Consider the following 19227-nt stretch of genomic DNA (forward strand, 5'->3'; position numbering starts at 1 on the left):
CTCTTGGCACATCATGTTTCCGCAATGTCTGGCGATACGGAGCAAGCATGGACAAGAACTGTCTTCCCGCAGGCGTCGACAGGAAGTCAGCACTTCCATCCTCATCCCAAGGACGCCCTGCTATGACAGAGCAACCACACTTCTACTGCAATGAGGGTTGCGAGAGCCTGGGCTTGTGCTTTCACATTTCTCGTAGAGGACTAACTTCCTGTCAGAAAATCCAGACATACTCTGTCGCTGTCCCCGGCTTTGACTCCTGTCTCGGTAAGTTAACAGACCTCAGAGATGTGTTTGTATTTTGCAGAACTTAAATGCTAGTCCTCTTCTGAAAACGCGAGGTTTTATAAAAATGGAAACTCGATATTTAGGTGTAGATTTAGGCAGATCATGAGTAAAAGCCGAAATTTCGGATTAACATATTAACATAAGATGGCTAGGAGAATTGGATTTGTTCAGCAGGCGTCACGATCCCTTTGTTTTCAATTTCAATGTTACCTTGTTATACAAAGCTTCAGTCTCTTAAAGACAAGATCACACCGTATTCATGACACTGGTTTAAAAATGGGTTGTTTGTTTATTTATTATTTTTTGCTTTGAAAAATAAACTGGAAACATTATTATTTTTGACTTGTCACTTTTTGCTCTATGTGCTGTTGTGTGTATGTTTTCAGTCACACAGGAAACTGGCCATGGCTTGCATCTCCAAGATCCTCTTTGCTGGTGTTTGGGGTACACAAATTTATTTAAAAATCAATTGCAGACTTACTTGCTTAGAATTTAATAAAATTAATTGGTGACATTTGACGTGACAACAAGAGAAATGTGTGAAGTCCATAAAAAGAGATGTTTCAGTCATTATGTATATGATGGACATTTTCACTTCTTTAAATCCTCAGGCTTTTGAAGGCTTTGATGTCTTTTAAAATGCTTACAGGTTTTTCTTTTCTTAAGTCTGGATGGATGAACAGGGTGTCCAGTACCCCGGCAGACACTTCACTTGCGATAAAGTGTAAAGGAGACAACCTGGTGTTGAACGAACCAGTTCCTGAAGCTACCGCCGATGATGTTTATGTCTTCCGCAATGAAGTTTCCATAGCAAACACCAACACAAGGGCCACCGCAACCCTGCGGGTACAGTACCTCAAGTTATGGACGAGGAATTGATTGATTCATCAGTATTAAAATGCATTGCTTTAAGTAAAATTTTATTTGTTTGGAGTACAATATAGTTACATTGACAAATGGCTTGAAAAGGCCTTTTTGGATGAGTTTTCAATTTTCTCGGTCCAGTTTCCTGTGGAACTGTGGCTTAAAATTTGTGACAGTCCAGCGACAACATTTTTTATCACATATATGGGACTGTGATGCTGCATTCGTTTTACCGTGCTTGTCACATGGCCTTTTTTAAAAGCATGAATGCTGCTAGTGCTTCTCTGGATCTGCTAGCATCCATCATCCATAATTTACCATCGTTATTGCATTAGCATAGAACACTTTGACTAAAATAAAGTGACTTTTTAACTAATGTTAAAGAAAAACAGACAAAAAGAAAACAAACAAGTGAATTAACATTGCAGGATCGTCTGCTCGTGGATGCTGATTCAAGAGTCACGCTGACCAACCTGTCGTCAAATGACTTTGGAGTTTACCGTGTGGAAGTCAAACTGACCAATGGGAAATCCACAGAGAGCAGCATTAGACTGTTCGTAGAAGGTAGCATCATGAATATTTAATTCCTTGAAAAGTCAGTTGCCTGGAAGATCGAGCAGTTGACCCTTGTGTCAGTGCCCGAGAACACATCTCAGTGATTTGATTTGCTTATACACAACTTACACAAATACAAGTAATGAAAATAGGTCTTGTCTTCATCCTCTTTCGAGAAAAAAAGAAATCGAAATTTTGATATACTCATAGTACAAACGTAAAAATATATTTCTGAAGCTCGGTAATAATTATTGCTTGTTTACTAGAAATTCGTATGTCAATTGTTTTCAACTGCAGAGCCACCGGAGATTGTCAACGGAAGCCTACTCGTCCTTTCTGATTCGTACAATGCCTCTTTCATTCGACTCCGATGTGGCCCATTCATTTCTTTGGGCTCTCCTCCGGTTTCAGTTTCATGGAAAGTAAGATAGAGTAGTTCTTCTGTGATACAAATTTAGGTCTTGTAAAATAAACATTTAAAACACGTGACGCAAGATCTGACATTAATGTAGATGAAAGCAACTGAGATATTTCTCACCTGACGGCCACAATAGGAAATTTGCCTAATACCGTATTTCTTGCATGTTAGAGTGCTTCAGCTTATTAATCAAATTTCTTTCTCTATAGAAAAAAATACATTTGTGGAGATCCCTTGGGCATTACTCTTTGCCGTGTAGCTTCTTTCATCCATACAAAATTTTATCACTAACTTTAGCTGCCTATTACCATTTGAAACTATATTTATATTTTTATTTTAGTTATGTAGAAAAGATAAATCATAAAATTATCTTCCTTACACCGTATTGTGCTCAAGACTGAAGAAAATCAGCATGCGTCCATTTATTTCTTAGGATCCCATGGGGCAACCGTTTCAAAGCACTGGTTTCTCAGGACAATATTTTATTCTGGACATACCCGCCAACGTTGCCATATCTGGCTCATACTGCTGTGAACTGGACTGTCATGCCCCCAACTTCTGCTGCATTGATGACCGGTCCCTGCTCCGACAGTGTGGGAATGCCGAGCTACAGACCGCAGTCAAAAAAGTCAGGACGAACGTGGAAAGTGCAAATCTCGCGGCTCGTCTCGCGGGACTCGAGAAGCGGGTCTCTGTGATGGAAGCCCTGTGGCGAGACTTGGACAAAGCCGGGCAACAGGACCTGAGGCAGACTGGAGTAGCTGCTGTGTCTCAGTCTGTACAGTGCCGAGAGAAGTGCGACCAGCCTGACGCATCCCTCGAGACCTCAACTTTCAAGTTCCAAGCCGACGTGCGAGAGCTCGGTAGGCTCCAGACTCAACTAGACACCATGCAACAGACGATGACAGAAGTTCGTTCGTGGGTTCAAGATGGAGTAGCTAGACTGAATGCATCTATTCAAGATCATCGCAATAAGTCTGCCAAAGACATCGAAGCTGTGAGCGCTGGGCTGGAGCGTTACCTCGCGAGGCTACAGAATGTGGAGGGCTGGATGACGAAGACGGATAACAGGTATTCTCACATCAAGGACTGGCTGTCCAACTCCCATGGCTGGATTTCAAAGATATCCGGTCAGATGAAGCTGATTATGCACAACATGACCGCTCTGGGTGACAATCTGACCAATTTTCAGACTGCAACGGAACAGCGGCTGTCAGAAGTGACCGACGATTTAAGAGATGTCAAAGGCGCCTTGAAGGATCTCGCCAACGACGCGAACAAGTCGTTCAACGCTCTTCAGTCGCGGGTTTCAGCTCTGACGACGATGTACAGACAACGAACATACGGTAAATATGCCTCAACCTTGCACACCTGCAGGATGTTTACATTAAAGGGCTAATGGGGTGCAATTTTCTTTCCTGATGATTGAATACAGCTTAGCGCAAGATGCTATATCTCCCACGATAAAACCTATTGGAAATGTCACGAATAAAAAAAAAAAGATTTTAACTCTATTTAACTCAGACGACCCAATAAAAAAAGTTTCCCACGATTTAAGCGACGGAGCATAAATGCCAATATTGTAATAGAAATATAATACAGGGAGTCCATACCTGAAAATAACACAGTTTGTAATTATTATACCGTTATCTTTCCCCAAGTCCTCATCTTGGTTACATCATGCACTAGTTATCGTAATGCTCATTATCATCGTCAATAACACACAAAAACTACATAAAGGACCTAGGACACTACGTGTAGTCATGTAAACATGGTTACTGGTGTAAACACCTCGGTGGCATGTGACTACTGACGTGCAGGCGGCTGTCCAGTAGAGAAAGGCTACCTCCTGTATGGCCAGCGCTGTCTGAAGCTGTACACCAGGAGACAGAACTACCAGTCAGCGAGGACGTGCTGCCAGGCTGACGGGGCGCATCTCTTCCATTTGAAGTCACGTGACCACGACGTCCAGCCCTTGTTTTACCTCCTAGACACGCTCGGTATGTTATACGTGATCAGCCGAACGTCAGGATAAATGTACAGGGTCTCATAGCAACATGGCCAACCAACTGTAAGTGGCTCACATTGTCTAGGGATCGGCATGGTTCACGAATAGTGGACGCTCCGTAGTCATGGCTATAAAGGTCTTGCGATGGGAGGTAAGCAGCGGTACGGCTTTACCTGTGGTTGATAGTTACGTCCCTTGACAAACCTTACAGTGAAGGTTGTACAAGTCTCAGACCACAGTGTGTCTGATAGCAAGAAAAACAGTATTTGGGAGCAAATAAATACCACAGAATTTCTGCCACAATCTTATAACCTACCGATATTGCAGAACAACTTATAATAACATATGTATTATACAGTGTTTCTGCATAACGAAGAGTATCTCGACACATTACTCTCTGTAATGACTTTATAATTTCTATAAGCTACTTCAGGATATACAATACACACTAATTCAAGAGTATGTTCACTGTCAACAGTTCATGAGATGCGTTTTCTGTGCAGGAAAGAGGCTAAGCCAGTATACCAAGAACGGTTTGTGGGTGGGAGCAGACGACATTGCGGCCGAGGGCAACTTCACCTGGACTGATGGAACGGTCATTCCTCGAAAGTCTAACCTCTGGTCTTACGGTCAACCAGACGATTATGGGAGAAACGAGGACTGTGTGCAGGTCCGTTACTCGCGCGACTTTGTCCTGACTGACGAGTCATGTTCTCAGACGGTGGAGTTTGTTTGTCAGGTAGATGTCAAGGCCTAACGAAGAATCGTCTAAATTCCAGGTGTGAACATTTGTGAAAGGTTTGACCCGTAACATCGGTATGAAAGTACAGGGTCTGTGAATTGATTTGACATTCTCGGGGTGGATGACATGTGGGTGACACTAGAGAAGACATTTTTGACATTTATGTCGTTAGACACAAACAATGATTTTCTTCGTGTTAATGTTAACCTGATATCATTCTTACCCTAGTCAATTATAAATAATCCGTCACATATAGTAAAAAAATCGCGAAGACTATTAAAAACCATTGTAATGCTGGTATTTAAATAATTCTGATGTTTTGGAGAATGAAAGCGATGACTCGTATAAATAGATAAAAACGTAAAGGTTTAATCCAGAACGGATACTTTGTTTAGTACACACTTTTGTGATCTGTTGTGTGAGTGGCATATAAACAATTACTTTATTTATTAGCTTCTAACCAAATATTCTCATAATTTATTAAAGCCTTGAGTCTAGAAGTTTGAATATGTCGTTATGGGCATGAAGTTCCTGAACTAATACCGGCCGGACTGGGAGCAGTCTGTACCAGTATCAGTCGTTGGAGACATGACCAAAGAAGACCATTTTAGTCTCTTGAAGAGCAAAGGTCGCTGAGGACCAACCAGAATGGCAACAACATTTTACAGAATCCTTTGATATGTTCCCCCTACAAGAGATTCGGATAATTCTCCTAAAGCATTTAGTTTCGAGTGCCTGGATCCTACTCTCTCTTTCTTGGTCAGCAAGGTGCACGTGACAGCATTATGGGGACGACTTGTATAAAGTATGTACTTAGTCCTCATCTTATACTTTTGCTGTCCCAGATGTTGTTCTGCCTCTCCATCGATGCCATTGTTGTTGTTTTTCGAACGTCCATTACTCAGCTGCTATCCTTAGAGATCGTCAGCCCCAACTACTTGAAACTCTGTCCCCCTCAAGTTTACACAGTTGACACAGATCTCGGCTTTTCCCTGTCCGTTAGTGTCCCCGTTACTTTAACGGCCATGAGTACGAGCTGTGAACACGTACTTCCTGTGGTGTCCGCTTTGTGTGGTTAATAAAATAAAGACGGCAACATGGAGAACTGTACAGGTGAGAGAGAGGGGAGAGACAGATAATAAGTCTACAAACAAAGGTATGACGTCACCATAGGTGTAATTAACCTGTATTACCACCTTTCCGTTGACAGAGGCCTCGACAGCATAAAGGTATCTGTGTTGTTGACCTCTTGTTGTGTATTGTTAGATCGCATGACCAACGATAATTTGTCACAGAGATATCAGCTAGTAAGATTTTGTAAACACCAATTCATGCATTCTTTTAAACGCATTTTTTTTTTCAGAAGGAAGAGTAGAACTGTGTAATCAATATTTATCTTTCCTCCAGCTACGAAAACAGATAAGAAAGAAGCACACATATTACAGTAAACTGTATATTTATGTATAAGACTGCAAACTGGCATTTACAGAGCTACATGGTATCCACACATCAGCTGAAAGCTTCACTTGCGAATGATGAGGACAATGAAAGTAAGTAAGATACTGCAGTAGACGTTTGATAAAGTGTGATATTGGTTGTACACGTGTGTATGTGTATCTGCACGCACGTGTGGAGATTCTTTTTTGAATCACTGTAGTATGTAGAGTTTCTTGAAAAGTTTGGTTTCATAGAATTTCACTCGCTGTGTATGCAAGGCGTTAAGATGACGTGGGTAAAACTGTAAACCTCGCTAACTAAAGTATAATAAAGACAAACAGTCATTTCTATGAACGACTGAAGCTGACGACAGTGGTTGACACTCATTGTGACAGACACAGGTGTCATCTTCATTTGTAATACAGTGACATCAGTTACATAACAACTGGTATGAAATGCGTTTATTGATATAATTATATTTAATAATATTTACAAACATACAGGAATAAAATGTACAGTTTTATTTTATGCTCAGATTAGTAGTAGCATGTAACTGCATTGTAAGCAAAGTAAATTAAAATTTAGTATTATTTTTATTACAATTGTAAGACGAATGCTAAACAATACTAGATACTTGATTACATTTGAAGTCTAGGGAACAAATTTAACTGTAGATTCTAAAGATATTATGTCTCATACTAAGTATGCATCTCTGTTCAATGTTACAACACCATCACGTGAATTTTACAGAAAGAACAGTTTTCATGTAGATACTTTCTTCTGTATCACTCTGCAAGCAAAACTCTCATTTTATAATTTAACCATTTGAGGTTAGGGTTACAAACGCCCTCAAGTCAGGCTGGCGTAACGGTGCACCTCATCCTCAGTGGGGTTAAAATGGTGGAAACTGTGGTCTTTAAATTCCTGGATGTAACCTCAGTAGTAGATAGTAGTTATTTAAATGTGGGTGAATAACTTTATTACCTACTGGAAAGACAAGTCGGTAGATATCATCAAAAGACATTTCACACTCAAATAACCAGTAATAACTCATCCTAATAACGATTAACTGGGGTTGAGCCTCATAAACATCGACCTCGTCCATATGATGAAGACTTGGCAACGTAAAGGGTCTGATGAACAATCGTGTCAACTGTATTTGTGACCGCTTTCTGTTGATGCGGATGTTTATATGTGACGATGATGTTTATAGCTAGAGAACGAAAGAATAATATTAATACAAATTTGGAGAAATATGAAGAGAAGGTTGGAGACTTATTTACACAGTAGATGTTTGAATAACTATTCCTACAGCCACTTGTGTCGTGAATCAGTTTGATTGTTGGGTTTTACTCCAGTACGACATAATCTCGCCCTCGTAACTGACCTTAGTCAGTCATCTGCCATTCAGGTATTTGCGAAATACTACGTCACCAGACAGGACTGTCCGTTTTTCTCCGCACATCGTACTGACAAAGGTAATGCATATGGAAAGAGCAACCATCGTCGTACAATACAAACTTTAGATAAGTGACGTATAGGAAAATACAGTCCTGACCTCCATCGCCGTCATCAGGCTGACCTGTAGCCCATAATTTAGAGGAAGACGACAGAGGAGTTCCGTCACTCCAGCGGTAGTCTCCCTCAACCTCAAGGTCATTTCCTCCCAACCAAATGTGGATGGAGAGAGATAATCCTGTGCAATAAAAATAAATCACATAGTCTAATATAAGGTGCAGTAAAAAGATAACGGTTGCTTTTACTTTACATCTACACTCATGAAGAAAACTACAAGTACAAACATTCAAATCTCGACTGTAAGTAACATGAAGCTACGCATCTTGTACTGTCCACGGTCCATCGAGTATATTTCTTGTAGACATAGCGAGTGCTGCCCTCCATGTGTGTCGTGTGTGGAAGTAGTCCTCCACTTTGTTAATTAGGAGAGAGAAAATTAATGTACTGAATAAACCTCCTTCTCAGACTGGAACTGGACAGTAAAAGAAATCTGAGTACATAAATTTTGTTAGTACGCCTGCTTTGAATGACATACACGGCCTTCAGTGGTTTGAACTTCTGTAGATACCTGTATATACTACACAACAAAGACCACAACATTTCTCTATTCCCAATGAATCCAAAGTCAGTCTGCAGAACATTAGTCACTAGATTTAAATTGGACAAAAAAAAAAAAGCAAAATCCTCGTTATCATTCACTCTATGTGTTTGCTTACATATAATATACTGTGTAACTGGGTGTTTCACTTCTTGAGCAGTATAGCAGTGAAATGGCTGACTGTACAATCGCGAGTTAATAGCACATGAACGTTAACTGACAAAACTGATAATGCAACCGACAGAGTAAAAACTAATTATCATATTATGACACAGGTAGCTCATTGTCACTGTACCTGAAGACTAACAACTTACCTGCTTGTTTGACAGCGAAGCGAACTCGCTCCTCGTCTAAGACCGGAGACTTGATGTCATACAGGTGAGCGCCGTCTGCCTGGCAGTTGACTTTTGCAGTAACGTAGTTCACCTCTTTCGTCGAAAGCTTCAAGCAGGTTCCCAGGTACCACATGTAGCCCGCTTTCAAAAGACATTGAGCTGGAAGTAGAGATTGAAAGTGAGGTGAAAACCACTTCTTATATACAAACGACACAGCGATGTGACTGGTTGGCTGGGAAGACATTATCAGTATCCTTGACGATGTGACGATGATAGCGATGCTGTTGATGGAAGTGATGATGATTACTATTATTTCATTGTAATGGTGATTGATAATATTAAAGACAGTGGTTTCCGATCAAGCTATAATGGAGTAAAAATATGGTTGTTTGTTATACAAATAAATATTTTCTAGATCTTCTTTAAATAAGAGTACTAAGATAAAAAAAAATTAAGTTGCCTTCTGGTGTCGGCCCTTATAAATCGCTGAAATGTTTGAACGAATGGCTTCCAGTGATTTGTTTGTACTCGTCTCAAGTCTGTTCAACGTATTGAGGATGGCTGGCAGTTTCCTCTCGAGTTCCGACACCCGAAGCTCAGTTTTCGATGTCAGGTTTGTCAATGTCTGGACATTGCTGGTCAACGTAGTTCTGAGATCTGATGTTATTTGTTGCAGACCAGAAAGTCCTGTCTTCCCTTCAGCTTCAAGTTCTGTAATTTGCTTGTTAAGTTGTAATTGGTGTTTGTCAGCTGCCTCGGAAATTTCTTTCATCCTCTGTTGCAAATCTTTAACCTCGTCCGAAGCTCTGGTTAGTTTTAATTCAATGCCTCCATCTTTGTCAAGTCTAGTGACAATGTTTTTCACTTGATATGAGAAGTTAGTTTGGTTTAACTGCAGTTCCTTTGATGTCTTGATCAGACGCTCATTAAGCTCATTATAGGATTCTACAGCTTTAGAAATGTTAGCATTAAGCTGTAATTGTACTTTCTGGAGATGTTCCACGGATTTGTTGATGTTTGCCTCTAGTCTTCTATCAGCAGTAAAACTCGCATTGTGAAGGTCGACCAAGTCCTTGTTTAACTTCGTTTCCAGCTCTAAAAGTTTGTCAGAACTGTAGTCAGTAGCTGCTGCTGACTAACATTACAAGACTCCATAACTTTAGACACATTAGAATCCAACTGAAGCTGAAAGTTCCACAGTTTGTGGTTCGTTTCTGTCTCTAGCTGGACTCGAGCGTCTGTAGTCGTGTTCCTCATGTTCTCGATGCCTTTCAGCATGTCCACTTGTAAACGTCTCCACCTTTGTGATGTAAGTGTCCAGCTGGTCACACCTGGCTTGTCGGTGAACCAGGTAAGCCATCGCTTGAGTTACGTTTCCTGAAGACATCTTGTCGTCAGTCGTGACCTCGACCTTTGTGTCTGTTGTGGACAGGTATTGTCGCGCCACGACTTAGCGGCGGGACTGGTCGTCAAGACAACAGAAGTCGGGGCTCGGCAGTCCAGCTGACAGCAGTAGTCACCAGAGTCCGCCATGTCGGCAGGTATATCCAGGTAAAAGTACTCATCCTTAAACCCGTCACTGCTTAGTGTTCGTCCTGCGGGATCCTGTGAAAGGAAAAGGAGTGAATTGTGATTTGATTGATGAGTGAATAGCATGGAAGTCTTCCTCGCATGAGCTTTTGTATGCACGCACATCCACAATGTCATCCTTTTTATCTCACTCTGTCGCTCACTCATCTTAGTGAACATCTCTAACGTACGATCCTGATATTAAAGGTGAAATTTTGTTTGTGATTGATCTTATATGTTATTTAATATGACAAAAAGGACATCCCTGTAAAAATACACATACCTACATTCTTATTCCATCTTTGAGTAAAACTTCCCCACCTGACTGACACCTCCCCCCCAACTCGCTTATTCACTAACTCATGTTGGAAAACTTTTAGTTCGTTTCCATGGTTACTGCGATACAAAAGTAGAATCGTGTGTAGCACACGGACATCGACACCCATGCTATAATCAGAAATCACGGTATCGTCCACTACGAAACAGCCATATATAATTATTCACTCTCTTTCTTTCATGTATATCTCTCTCATTTTGTTTTCCTCAAGTATGAGACATCGTCGGCACGTGTCATGTCGCTGTATTTACCTTCCACACTGCTGACACAGGCGGGAAGCCCAAAGATGTAAACGTTCCACACATCAGACGAATAGAGTTTGTGTCTGACAAGGCTTTCTTCATCACGAACAACTTTCCGTCTGCTGATCTAGGAGGCTCTTGATCACAAGAGGATAGAAAAATATTTTTAAAAAATCAACGAAATACTAATTCAAAGATTCAGCAGCACTGCAGTCAGTACTGACATCCTCTGATGCTGTTGGTTACAATAGTACCAGATGGTAATCTTCCCCATTTTCCATCCATCAACCCATCCAACAATTATTTGTTCTTTTTCTCATCTATTGTTTTGGTTAATACCTTTAATAATCAGTCTGATGTTGTGTGTGATCTTGTCCTCAGCTTGGACCTCCACTCGGTATCTCCCCAGGTCATCTGACGTCAGATTGGTCAAGGTGACTCTTCCGTTATTGTCAACGGTCAAACGTTTCTGTGTAATCCACAAAACAGATTTTTGTAAGTGAGGTCTGTATCAATCAATCAATCAATCAATCAATCAATCAATCAATCAATCAATCAATCAATCAATCAATCAATCAATCAATGTCTAGTTACCTCAAACATTCCTGTAGCCGGTACCGAAGAGCTGGCCAGAGATTCTCTCCCGAGAAACACAAACACGTGAAGAACGGTAACCTCGTCATCGGGTTCGTACAGTGTCAGGTTACTTCCCTTACATTTGTGAAATATTCTTGTACCTGCTTCTTCTGTCTCAAAGACTTGTACGCTTATTACTCTCAAGCTGTGAGTCAATAAAGCTGAAAAAGGGAAATTTTGTGAAATGTGTATTACGGATACTGCATCAATATGCAATTTAAGTGAAACACTTGCTTTATAGATTATAGTATCTGTGGGTATAATAAGAATGTTGGGCCTAAACGAAGCGAAATTCATGAAAGTAGCGGTTAGTGAAATGTTTAGAAGCAACAGTTTGTTTTTTATTATGATGCGCTGTAAATACTGTCTCAAACCTTTGTAACCTTTAATAAAAGAACAATACGAGTGCAAATTTTTTATGATCAGGTTCGAGTCAAGTGAATAAACATCACTTAGGTTGTCGTGTTCAAGAAGTGATTTATTTTTGCTCAGAAAATGAAACGGCTAATTTTGAACAGCCCTACAGATTTTAACTTCATTTAGAAGTAAAGATGATCAAGCCAAAGCTTCAACTTAATTTAAAAATAACAATACACTTAAAATTACTCAAGTTATTATGGAGAGATGATAAAAGAGGAATCAATAATTAGCCTTTAGTTAATCTAAAGAATAATTATTTAGCCACTTTGTCCTTTATTTAACAGTAACAGTTGTTCGCTACCATCTTCAACAAGGAACTGAGAGGTAGTACTGTCTTAATTAACAAATAAAAAGTAATTACATAACGGACATTAAACATATTTATTTTAAGACAATACACACATTTATGCGTTATTATAGGTTTCATATTGTTGTAGATTTTCTTGTAGACTATTGCCTTTTGTGTTAATTTATAACTATCACTACTTTGTTCGAAACATATTTCACTTAGGCTTTGCTAAATAGTTTTGCAAATGCAAATAAACTTATTATAATAAGTTGTTTGTTCCTTTCCATAAGAGTACACTGTTTATGATTTAGAATTTGTTGGTATTAAATGCTCTTTAATTCAATGCCTTAGATGTTGTGGTTTTGTTGGAGAAATTTATAGACGAATTCGAGTTTTTAAATAGACAAAAATTAAATATTTATACATTTTACAATAGCCAATTCTGAACCAATTCAAGTGACAAACATTCAATTTAGGTAAATGATATTTGAGGACCTCATTTGAAGATAAAATTAAGAACACTTACCCCAAATAATAACAAGTCTCAACGCCATTCCTGCTGCCACGTGACTGGTCTGTGGTTGGGTGGATGAAAAGACAGAACATTTACTGCAAATATTATTTCAGCCAAAATAACTTGATGCGTTTTATTTTGTAAGTCTTAGTTAGAAAACTATACAAGTCTTTGTCATTCTTTACATCTGTAGCAGGAGCTTTTGCCTGGGGCAGCGTGTACCGCTGTCAGAGCTTTGATCCGCCCACCCTGCACCGCCTTCACTTTCTAATCATCCCCATCCTCCTCCTCATCATTATTTAAGAAAGAGAAATAGAGATGGAAAGAGAAAAGATTTAGAAAGCAAGTTCGATCACACAATTCCTTAAACAGACTGTTTGATGTTGGGCTTCTCTTCGAATGTCAATGGGTAAAACACAACTGGTGGACACAGTTATACCTAGAGATAAGCATGTACCTATGTAATCCTCTCTGTATCTATGTGCCAGCTTGTCATAACATGTTAAAACAAGAATCATAACATACCTTTCTGTGTCAGCTTGTTTGTGAGGACCAATCTTCCAGATGTCTTCTTGTGCCACGTGATACCTAGACATGTATAGACATGTACACTGTTCTGTGCCGCGGTGATTGCAGCTTAAGTACCTGTTACCACATCTCCTGAGTACAAAGCAGCCTTGTCTGTAATAATTTGTTTTCCTTATAATTCCTACTCGGTGAAACAGTGCAGCCTGTCTTTGATTGTATGTGCTGGCTTCTAAAGAAAACTAACTTTGTTTGTGACTATGATACAGTAGAAGAGGGAGACAGAGAAGTAGATAGATTGATAGATCAATAGATGATTGGAATGAAAATTAATTAGTAAACACAAGTAAACAATAACGAACGTAATGTTTTATACCATACTAGAGTTTTCTTGAAAAAGCCTGTACCTAAACATTCTAAAATTCTCAGTCTTTTGAACAAGATGGTCGATGTTTGTGTTAGTAGCACCGGGCCTGACACTATATTCTATTTGCTCGAAGTGTTCTACCAGTAGGTTCAGGAATACATCTAACTGTAAGCCTTTAATCGTCAGTATATGGAAAGCAGGTTTAATGTACTGTCTGTCTCTAGTGGCAGTCTGTACTTCCTCTCTTGAAGTTTCAGAGTCCCACTTCCTCCGTCATTGCGGTCTGTGTTACTGTTTTATTGTAACCCCTTAGGGACACACTTTGATGAGAAATACTTTTGCCGAAACAACATAGTCTGCAGTTAGGTTTTTATACTTAAACTAATCCATAGGAATACGCCATGATGGATAAAGACAGGTGATGCTGGACAACAATCAGAAGTCCTTTAGACTACAAGTCCACATGGCGGTTCTTGCCATCAGGTCTCTCAATCTCTCTTGGTTCTCTACTCTTCTTTAGTCAGTTTGTGTGGGAAATCCTATGCTACGACTAAATGCAGCGCTGCCTGGTAACTGCGACAGGTTCTCTACAGTTTGTTTGGCCGTTAAAAACCTTATTCATGCCGAAAATATCGTTTCAAGATTAGACTCTTGCTTCACATGATGATATGTAGCAATGGATGTTAGTAAGTATTTCATAAAGAGCTTTACTTGTTTTCAGTTATCAATGTTAATTTCACGAGTAAGTAGAGAACAGATGACAAGGTCATCTTCGGACGATATATAACGATAATATGGCTAAACATTGTCGAAGGGCTGGGATGTATGACAGCTGAGATTGTATGACCACGACACTTAGGACTAGTAGAGTTGTCATGTGTACAGACCTACCGAGATATAAAGGAAGAAATAACTAGCAGACCTGGAACTAAGCAATCCTATGTCCAGTAGCGGGATGACCATCTCTCCAGGTGGCGGATCGGAGAGTGCCCCCAAGATATGGAGGTTATCTGCAAAATAAGCCTGCTTCTTCCTGGATGAATAAGCAGTCGCCTTTCATTACAAAATGTCTGGCGAGTTATCCATACAGTGCAATGAACTTGAAAAACTCCACCAAAATCAATATGTTTAGTTAACTAGTCAATTCATTTGTGAGGCCTAAGGCACTGATCATGTTGTAAGGATATTACTTTGTGTACATTACATATTTATTTGTGTATGTATCTGACCCATATAATACTTGCATGTGTGTATTGCACTCATATACACCACATACACATTGTGTAGATTGTGCTTAACCAAAAGGTTATAGTTATAAGAGTTGAATTGAAATCAGCTAGATGAAAATATGGATGCGTTCATTATATGTATTTTGACTGAATACCACTGTGCTAGTTAAGATATCTATAAAAATGAATTTATGACTTCTCCCCACCCTTGGTCTATGGTCTACAACCATGGATGCCCAACCTACGGCCCGCGGGCCATATCCGGCCAGCGACCGTGCCATCCGGCCCGCGAAATTTTCTGCCCACAGTGCAGAAATACTTAATTAATGGTAAGTACAACTTGTTTCTAATAAAAATGGTGTCTCCTCTATTTTTTTTTTTCTTTTTTGTATTTTTGCGGTGAAGCGGCCCGTGACACGCATGTCGAAATGTGTATGGCCCGCAGGCCGAAAAAAGGTTGGGCATCACTGGTCTTCACTGAATAAAGTCAGAGTCAACGTCCCCTGTGCTCTTGTCCTTCTTGCTGTGAATCGGTAATGTGCATGTAGCACACATCACCAAAAGGTCATCATGAGCCACAGCAAGTCATTAAACCAAGAGTTATCTGCCTTGCGACCCACCTTTGACACAAGCAAAATCTTGTTAGGAACGACCTCTGATGCAAGCCTCATGTGAACCATGTGCCTGATGTCTACATTCTGGAACTAATTTCAGTAAAGAAGATCGTGCAGGAGATTTGACTGCTGAGAAAAAACTAGTTTTTTTTAGCTTCACGCTTGTTTGTTCATGCTGTGATAATCATTAATGCTTCAGGATGTAATCCTATATTTAAAAAAATCTTCTGGAATCTTTGACTCTGACATCTGCTGCAGAAAAAAGTCGTTTCTCAGGGCGTGAGAGCGGTCACTGTATCACTGTATCAAAAGATTGCACAGAGACAAAGAATAGAATATGTTACTGTTAAACGGCTACACGGACTTTTCGCCGACGGACGTTTCGCCGCCGGACCGTTTCGAGCCGGGACGTTTTGCGAGTCGGACGTTTTTGCCGGGACCGGACGTTCGCCGCCGGGACCGTTTCGAGCGGACGTTTTCGGAGTCGGACGTTTTGCCGACCGGAGGTTTCCGCCGCCGGACGTTTCGGCGCAGGGCACTTCATTGTATCGGCATTTTCACGCGGGACCTTTAGCCGAAGTCAAGTGTGGGAGCCCCTTAGCTCCACACATTTCTCTCGCATTGTATCAACTTGTATCAGTGACCTCTCTCACTATCCCTCCTCATGTGAACCGTTAGCTCACACATTTCTCTCGCCATTGTATCAATGTTTTTCTCAAAGCTGGTTGCGCACCACAACAAATCTGTGACAATCAAAGTGAAACTGTCTGTGAAGTCTGTGTGTAAACTTTTTTGGAAATAAAAGACTTCTTTCCTCATTATTAAAGAATTGTGTAATCTAGTAGTTACTTTTCATTCTTTGAGAGGTAAGTAAGCTCTCTCTCTCTCTCTTGACATAATGCGGCGAACGTCCGGCGGAGAAACGTCCAGCGGCGAAACGTCCAGTCGAACAAAACGTCCGCACCACCGCTGTTAAACAATATTTATAGCAGGAATAGTGCAAGTTCTCAATATGTAGTCAGGTATGTAGATGCTACAAAACTTACTTTGTCTCTCGCACATAGCGACTATAGAGAAGCTTATGTTTAACGTATTTTTTTTTAAAAAACTGAAAGACGACATTTTCTGTCACAACAAAACATCAATTTCGCTATGTAAATACATTTCAATATATATGTCACAACTCGGGTGGCCCACCACAACACACTCGCCAAACGAAAAATACATGTTCTTCAAAACACAACAAAACGAATTGCCTGAGTCTGTCCAAAATCTTCGTTATTAAGTTGTCGAATGGCTCAAGACTTTACAGAATAAAGAACATATGCATAAATAATCAACTGGCCTCAACGCAATACTCTATCGCCGCCACACAGCTCACGATACATTACAATAAGTTTACATCCGGGGCACTTCCCATGGGAGGGCGATACTTCGTTATCCACTAGAGCTTCCAACTCTTTCAGTCCATACAATTAAAAATCTGTAACTCGAGGTTACACTATACTACAAAGTCCAAACTATATTTTTCAGTCACTCGTCCTTCTCTCATATATTTACGACTTCCAACTTACGTAAGTTCTAATACAATTCCAGAAGTAATACATAAAAAATATGTTATACCTCGTTCTAGGCGAGGTTCATCCAACAACGTTGAGTAACGCGCAGTTTTTATTATATATCAAAGTTTATATTATACTGACATAAATCTCACATGGAAAAAATCCGCTTGAAATACAGCAAGTTCATAGTTCATCACTATTTTGTCCTGAATATAGATGACAGAAAATCCAGCGAGCATTTTGAGAGCTATTCACCACTTTAAGAAAGAAAACAAAACATTAGCTACAGGTATTAAGAGAAATGAGAAACGTTAATACATTTTAAAATGATTTACAAGAAGAAACTCAGCCAAGTATTTTTTTTTCTTTTTGGCTGGAAGTGAATTGGTGTTGCGAGGCCTCAGGCATCATGTTTATGTTTATGTCGTTAGACACAAACAATGATTTTCTTCGTGTTCATGTTCACCTGATATAATCCTTACCCTAGTCAATTATAAATAAGCCGTCACATATAATAAAGAAATCGCGAAGACTATTAAAAATCATTGTAATGTTGGTAATTAAATAATTTTGATGTTTTGGTGAATAAAAGCGATGACTCGTACAAAAAGATAAAAATGTAAAGAATGTGAAAAATGTACAGAACGGATACTTTGTTTAGTACACACTTTTGTGATCTGATGTGTGAGTGGCATGTAAACAATTACTTAATTTATTTGCTTCTAAACAAATATGCTCATCATTTATTGAAGCCTTGAGTCTAGACGTTTGAATGTGTGGTTATCGGAGTGAAGTTCCTGAACTAATACCTGCCGGACTGGGAGCAGTCTGTTCCAGTATCAGTCGTTGGGGGACACAGTGAGGTGTAGTAACGACGAAGGTACATCGGACTGATCTTGATTATCTCTTACTAGCTCCCCCTTCTAGAGGTCTGTCTATGATTTGATGTCAGTCAGCCACGATTTGCTTCTTTGTTTACTTTGCCGAAACCCTTCTTGTACAGATCTCTTGAGGACTGAGGTAGGATATCGTGTTGCGACATGACAAAAGCAGACCATTGTAGGCTCTTGAAGAGCAAAGGTCCCTGGGTACCGACCACGACGGCAACAACATTCCTACAGAATCCTTGTTTTATGCTCCCTGCTACAGATTCGGAGAAGTCTCCTAAAGTATTTAGTTTCTAGTGGTCAGCAAGGTGCACGTGACAGCATGATGGGGACGACAAGGCACTTGTATAAATTATGTACTTAGTCCTCATCTTATACTTTTGATGTAATAGATGTTGTTCTGCCTCTCCATCGCTGACGTCATTGTTGTTATTCTTTTTCTAACGTCTGTTACTCAGCTGCTATCCTTAGAAATCGTCAGCCCCAGTACTTGAAACTCCGTTCCCCAGTTAATACAGATCTCGGCTTTTCCCTGTCCGATAGTGTTCGTCATTACTTTAACGGCCATGAGTACGAGCTGTGAACACGTACTTCCTGTGGTGCGGCACAAAGACCGCTTTGTGTTGTTAATAAAATAAATACAGTGACATGTAGAACTGTACAGGTGAGGGAGAGCGGAGAGACAGACAATAAGTATACAAACATAGGTATGCACAGAAAGAGGTCAACATCGTGACGCCATCATTGGTGTAATTAACCGATATTAACCGATATTACCAGCTCATTACGTTGGCACAGGCCTTAAAGGTCTCTATGCTCTGTGTTGTTGACCTCTTGTTGTGTATTGTCAGATCTCATGAACAATGTTAACTGGTCACTGAGATGTGAGCTAGTAAGAATTGTAAACACACCTCCTACAGTTCATTCATTCTTTTAAACGCGTTTTTTCAGAATGAAGAATAGAACTTTGCAATCAATATTTATCTGTCCTCCAGTTACAATAACAGAAGAAGAAAGAAGCACACACATTACAGTAAACTTTATATTTACGTATAGGAATGAAAAATACCATTTACAGAGCTACATTGTATCCACACATCAGCTGAAAGCTTCACTTGCGAATGATGAGGACAATGAAAGTAAGTAAGATACTGCAGTAGACGTTTGATAAAGTGTGATATTGGTTGTACACGTGTGTATGTGTATCTGCAAGCTCGTAAAGAGTTTCTTTTATGAATCACTGTAGTTTGTAGGGTTTCTTTAAAAGTTAGATTTC

The 19227-nt window shown here is 39.9% G+C and overlaps 3 protein-coding genes across 4 annotated transcripts in view; 1 reads left to right on the forward strand and 2 right to left on the reverse strand.

Annotated features, from left to right (window-relative positions):
• The first annotated feature begins 88 nt into the window (after positions 1-88).
• LOC112562562 (C-type lectin domain family 4 member F-like) lies at positions 89-5178 on the forward strand. The gene is made up of 8 exons (XM_025235860.1): positions 89-264; positions 672-730; positions 937-1131; positions 1578-1713; positions 2002-2126; positions 2556-3468; positions 3943-4122; positions 4634-5178. Exons 1-8 carry the CDS (start codon positions 123-125, stop codon positions 4885-4887), a joined length of 2004 nt encoding a protein of 667 aa, XP_025091645.1. The 5' UTR covers positions 89-122; the 3' UTR covers positions 4888-5178.
• Positions 5179-5376: 198 nt separating this feature from the next.
• LOC112562573 (collectin-10-like) overlaps positions 5377-19227 on the reverse strand; it is a 32331-nt gene continuing 18480 nt past the window's right edge. The window contains exons 5-7 of the mRNA XM_025235880.1: positions 11248-11377; positions 8740-8919; positions 5377-8005 (exon numbers count right to left, since the gene is read on the reverse strand). Coding sequence (XP_025091665.1) covers positions 7740-8005; positions 8740-8919; positions 11248-11377 — 576 coding nt within the window. The 3' untranslated portion in view covers positions 5377-7739. The remainder of the gene's footprint in view (positions 8006-8739; positions 8920-11247; positions 11378-19227) is intronic.
• LOC112562570 (C-type lectin domain family 4 member F-like) overlaps positions 17432-19227 on the reverse strand; it is a 38069-nt gene continuing 36273 nt past the window's right edge. For both annotated transcript variants that reach the window (XM_025235874.1, XM_025235873.1), the window contains exon 5: positions 17432-18545. In XM_025235874.1, the coding sequence (XP_025091659.1) occupies positions 18406-18545 (140 nt within the window). In that variant the 3' untranslated portion in view covers positions 17432-18405. The remainder of the gene's footprint in view (positions 18546-19227) is intronic.

This window comes from Pomacea canaliculata, linkage group LG4 (genome assembly GCF_003073045.1).
Source record: "Pomacea canaliculata isolate SZHN2017 linkage group LG4, ASM307304v1, whole genome shotgun sequence".
In the NCBI taxonomy this organism is placed as follows: Eukaryota; Metazoa; Mollusca; class Gastropoda; order Architaenioglossa; family Ampullariidae; genus Pomacea; species Pomacea canaliculata.

Bases quoted from the DNA above. Each gene is read 5' to 3' on its own strand.
- LOC112562562 (XM_025235860.1), top strand. From the start codon at position 123: ATGACAGAGCAACCACACTTCTACTGCAATGAGGGTTGCGAGAGCCTG. The intron at 265-671 runs GTAAGTTAACAG...GTATGTTTTCAG, and splicing joins CGGCTTTGACTCCTGTCTCG to TCACACAGGAAACTGGCCAT. The intron at 1,714-2,001 runs GTAGCATCATGA...TTTCAACTGCAG, and splicing joins CATTAGACTGTTCGTAGAAG to AGCCACCGGAGATTGTCAAC.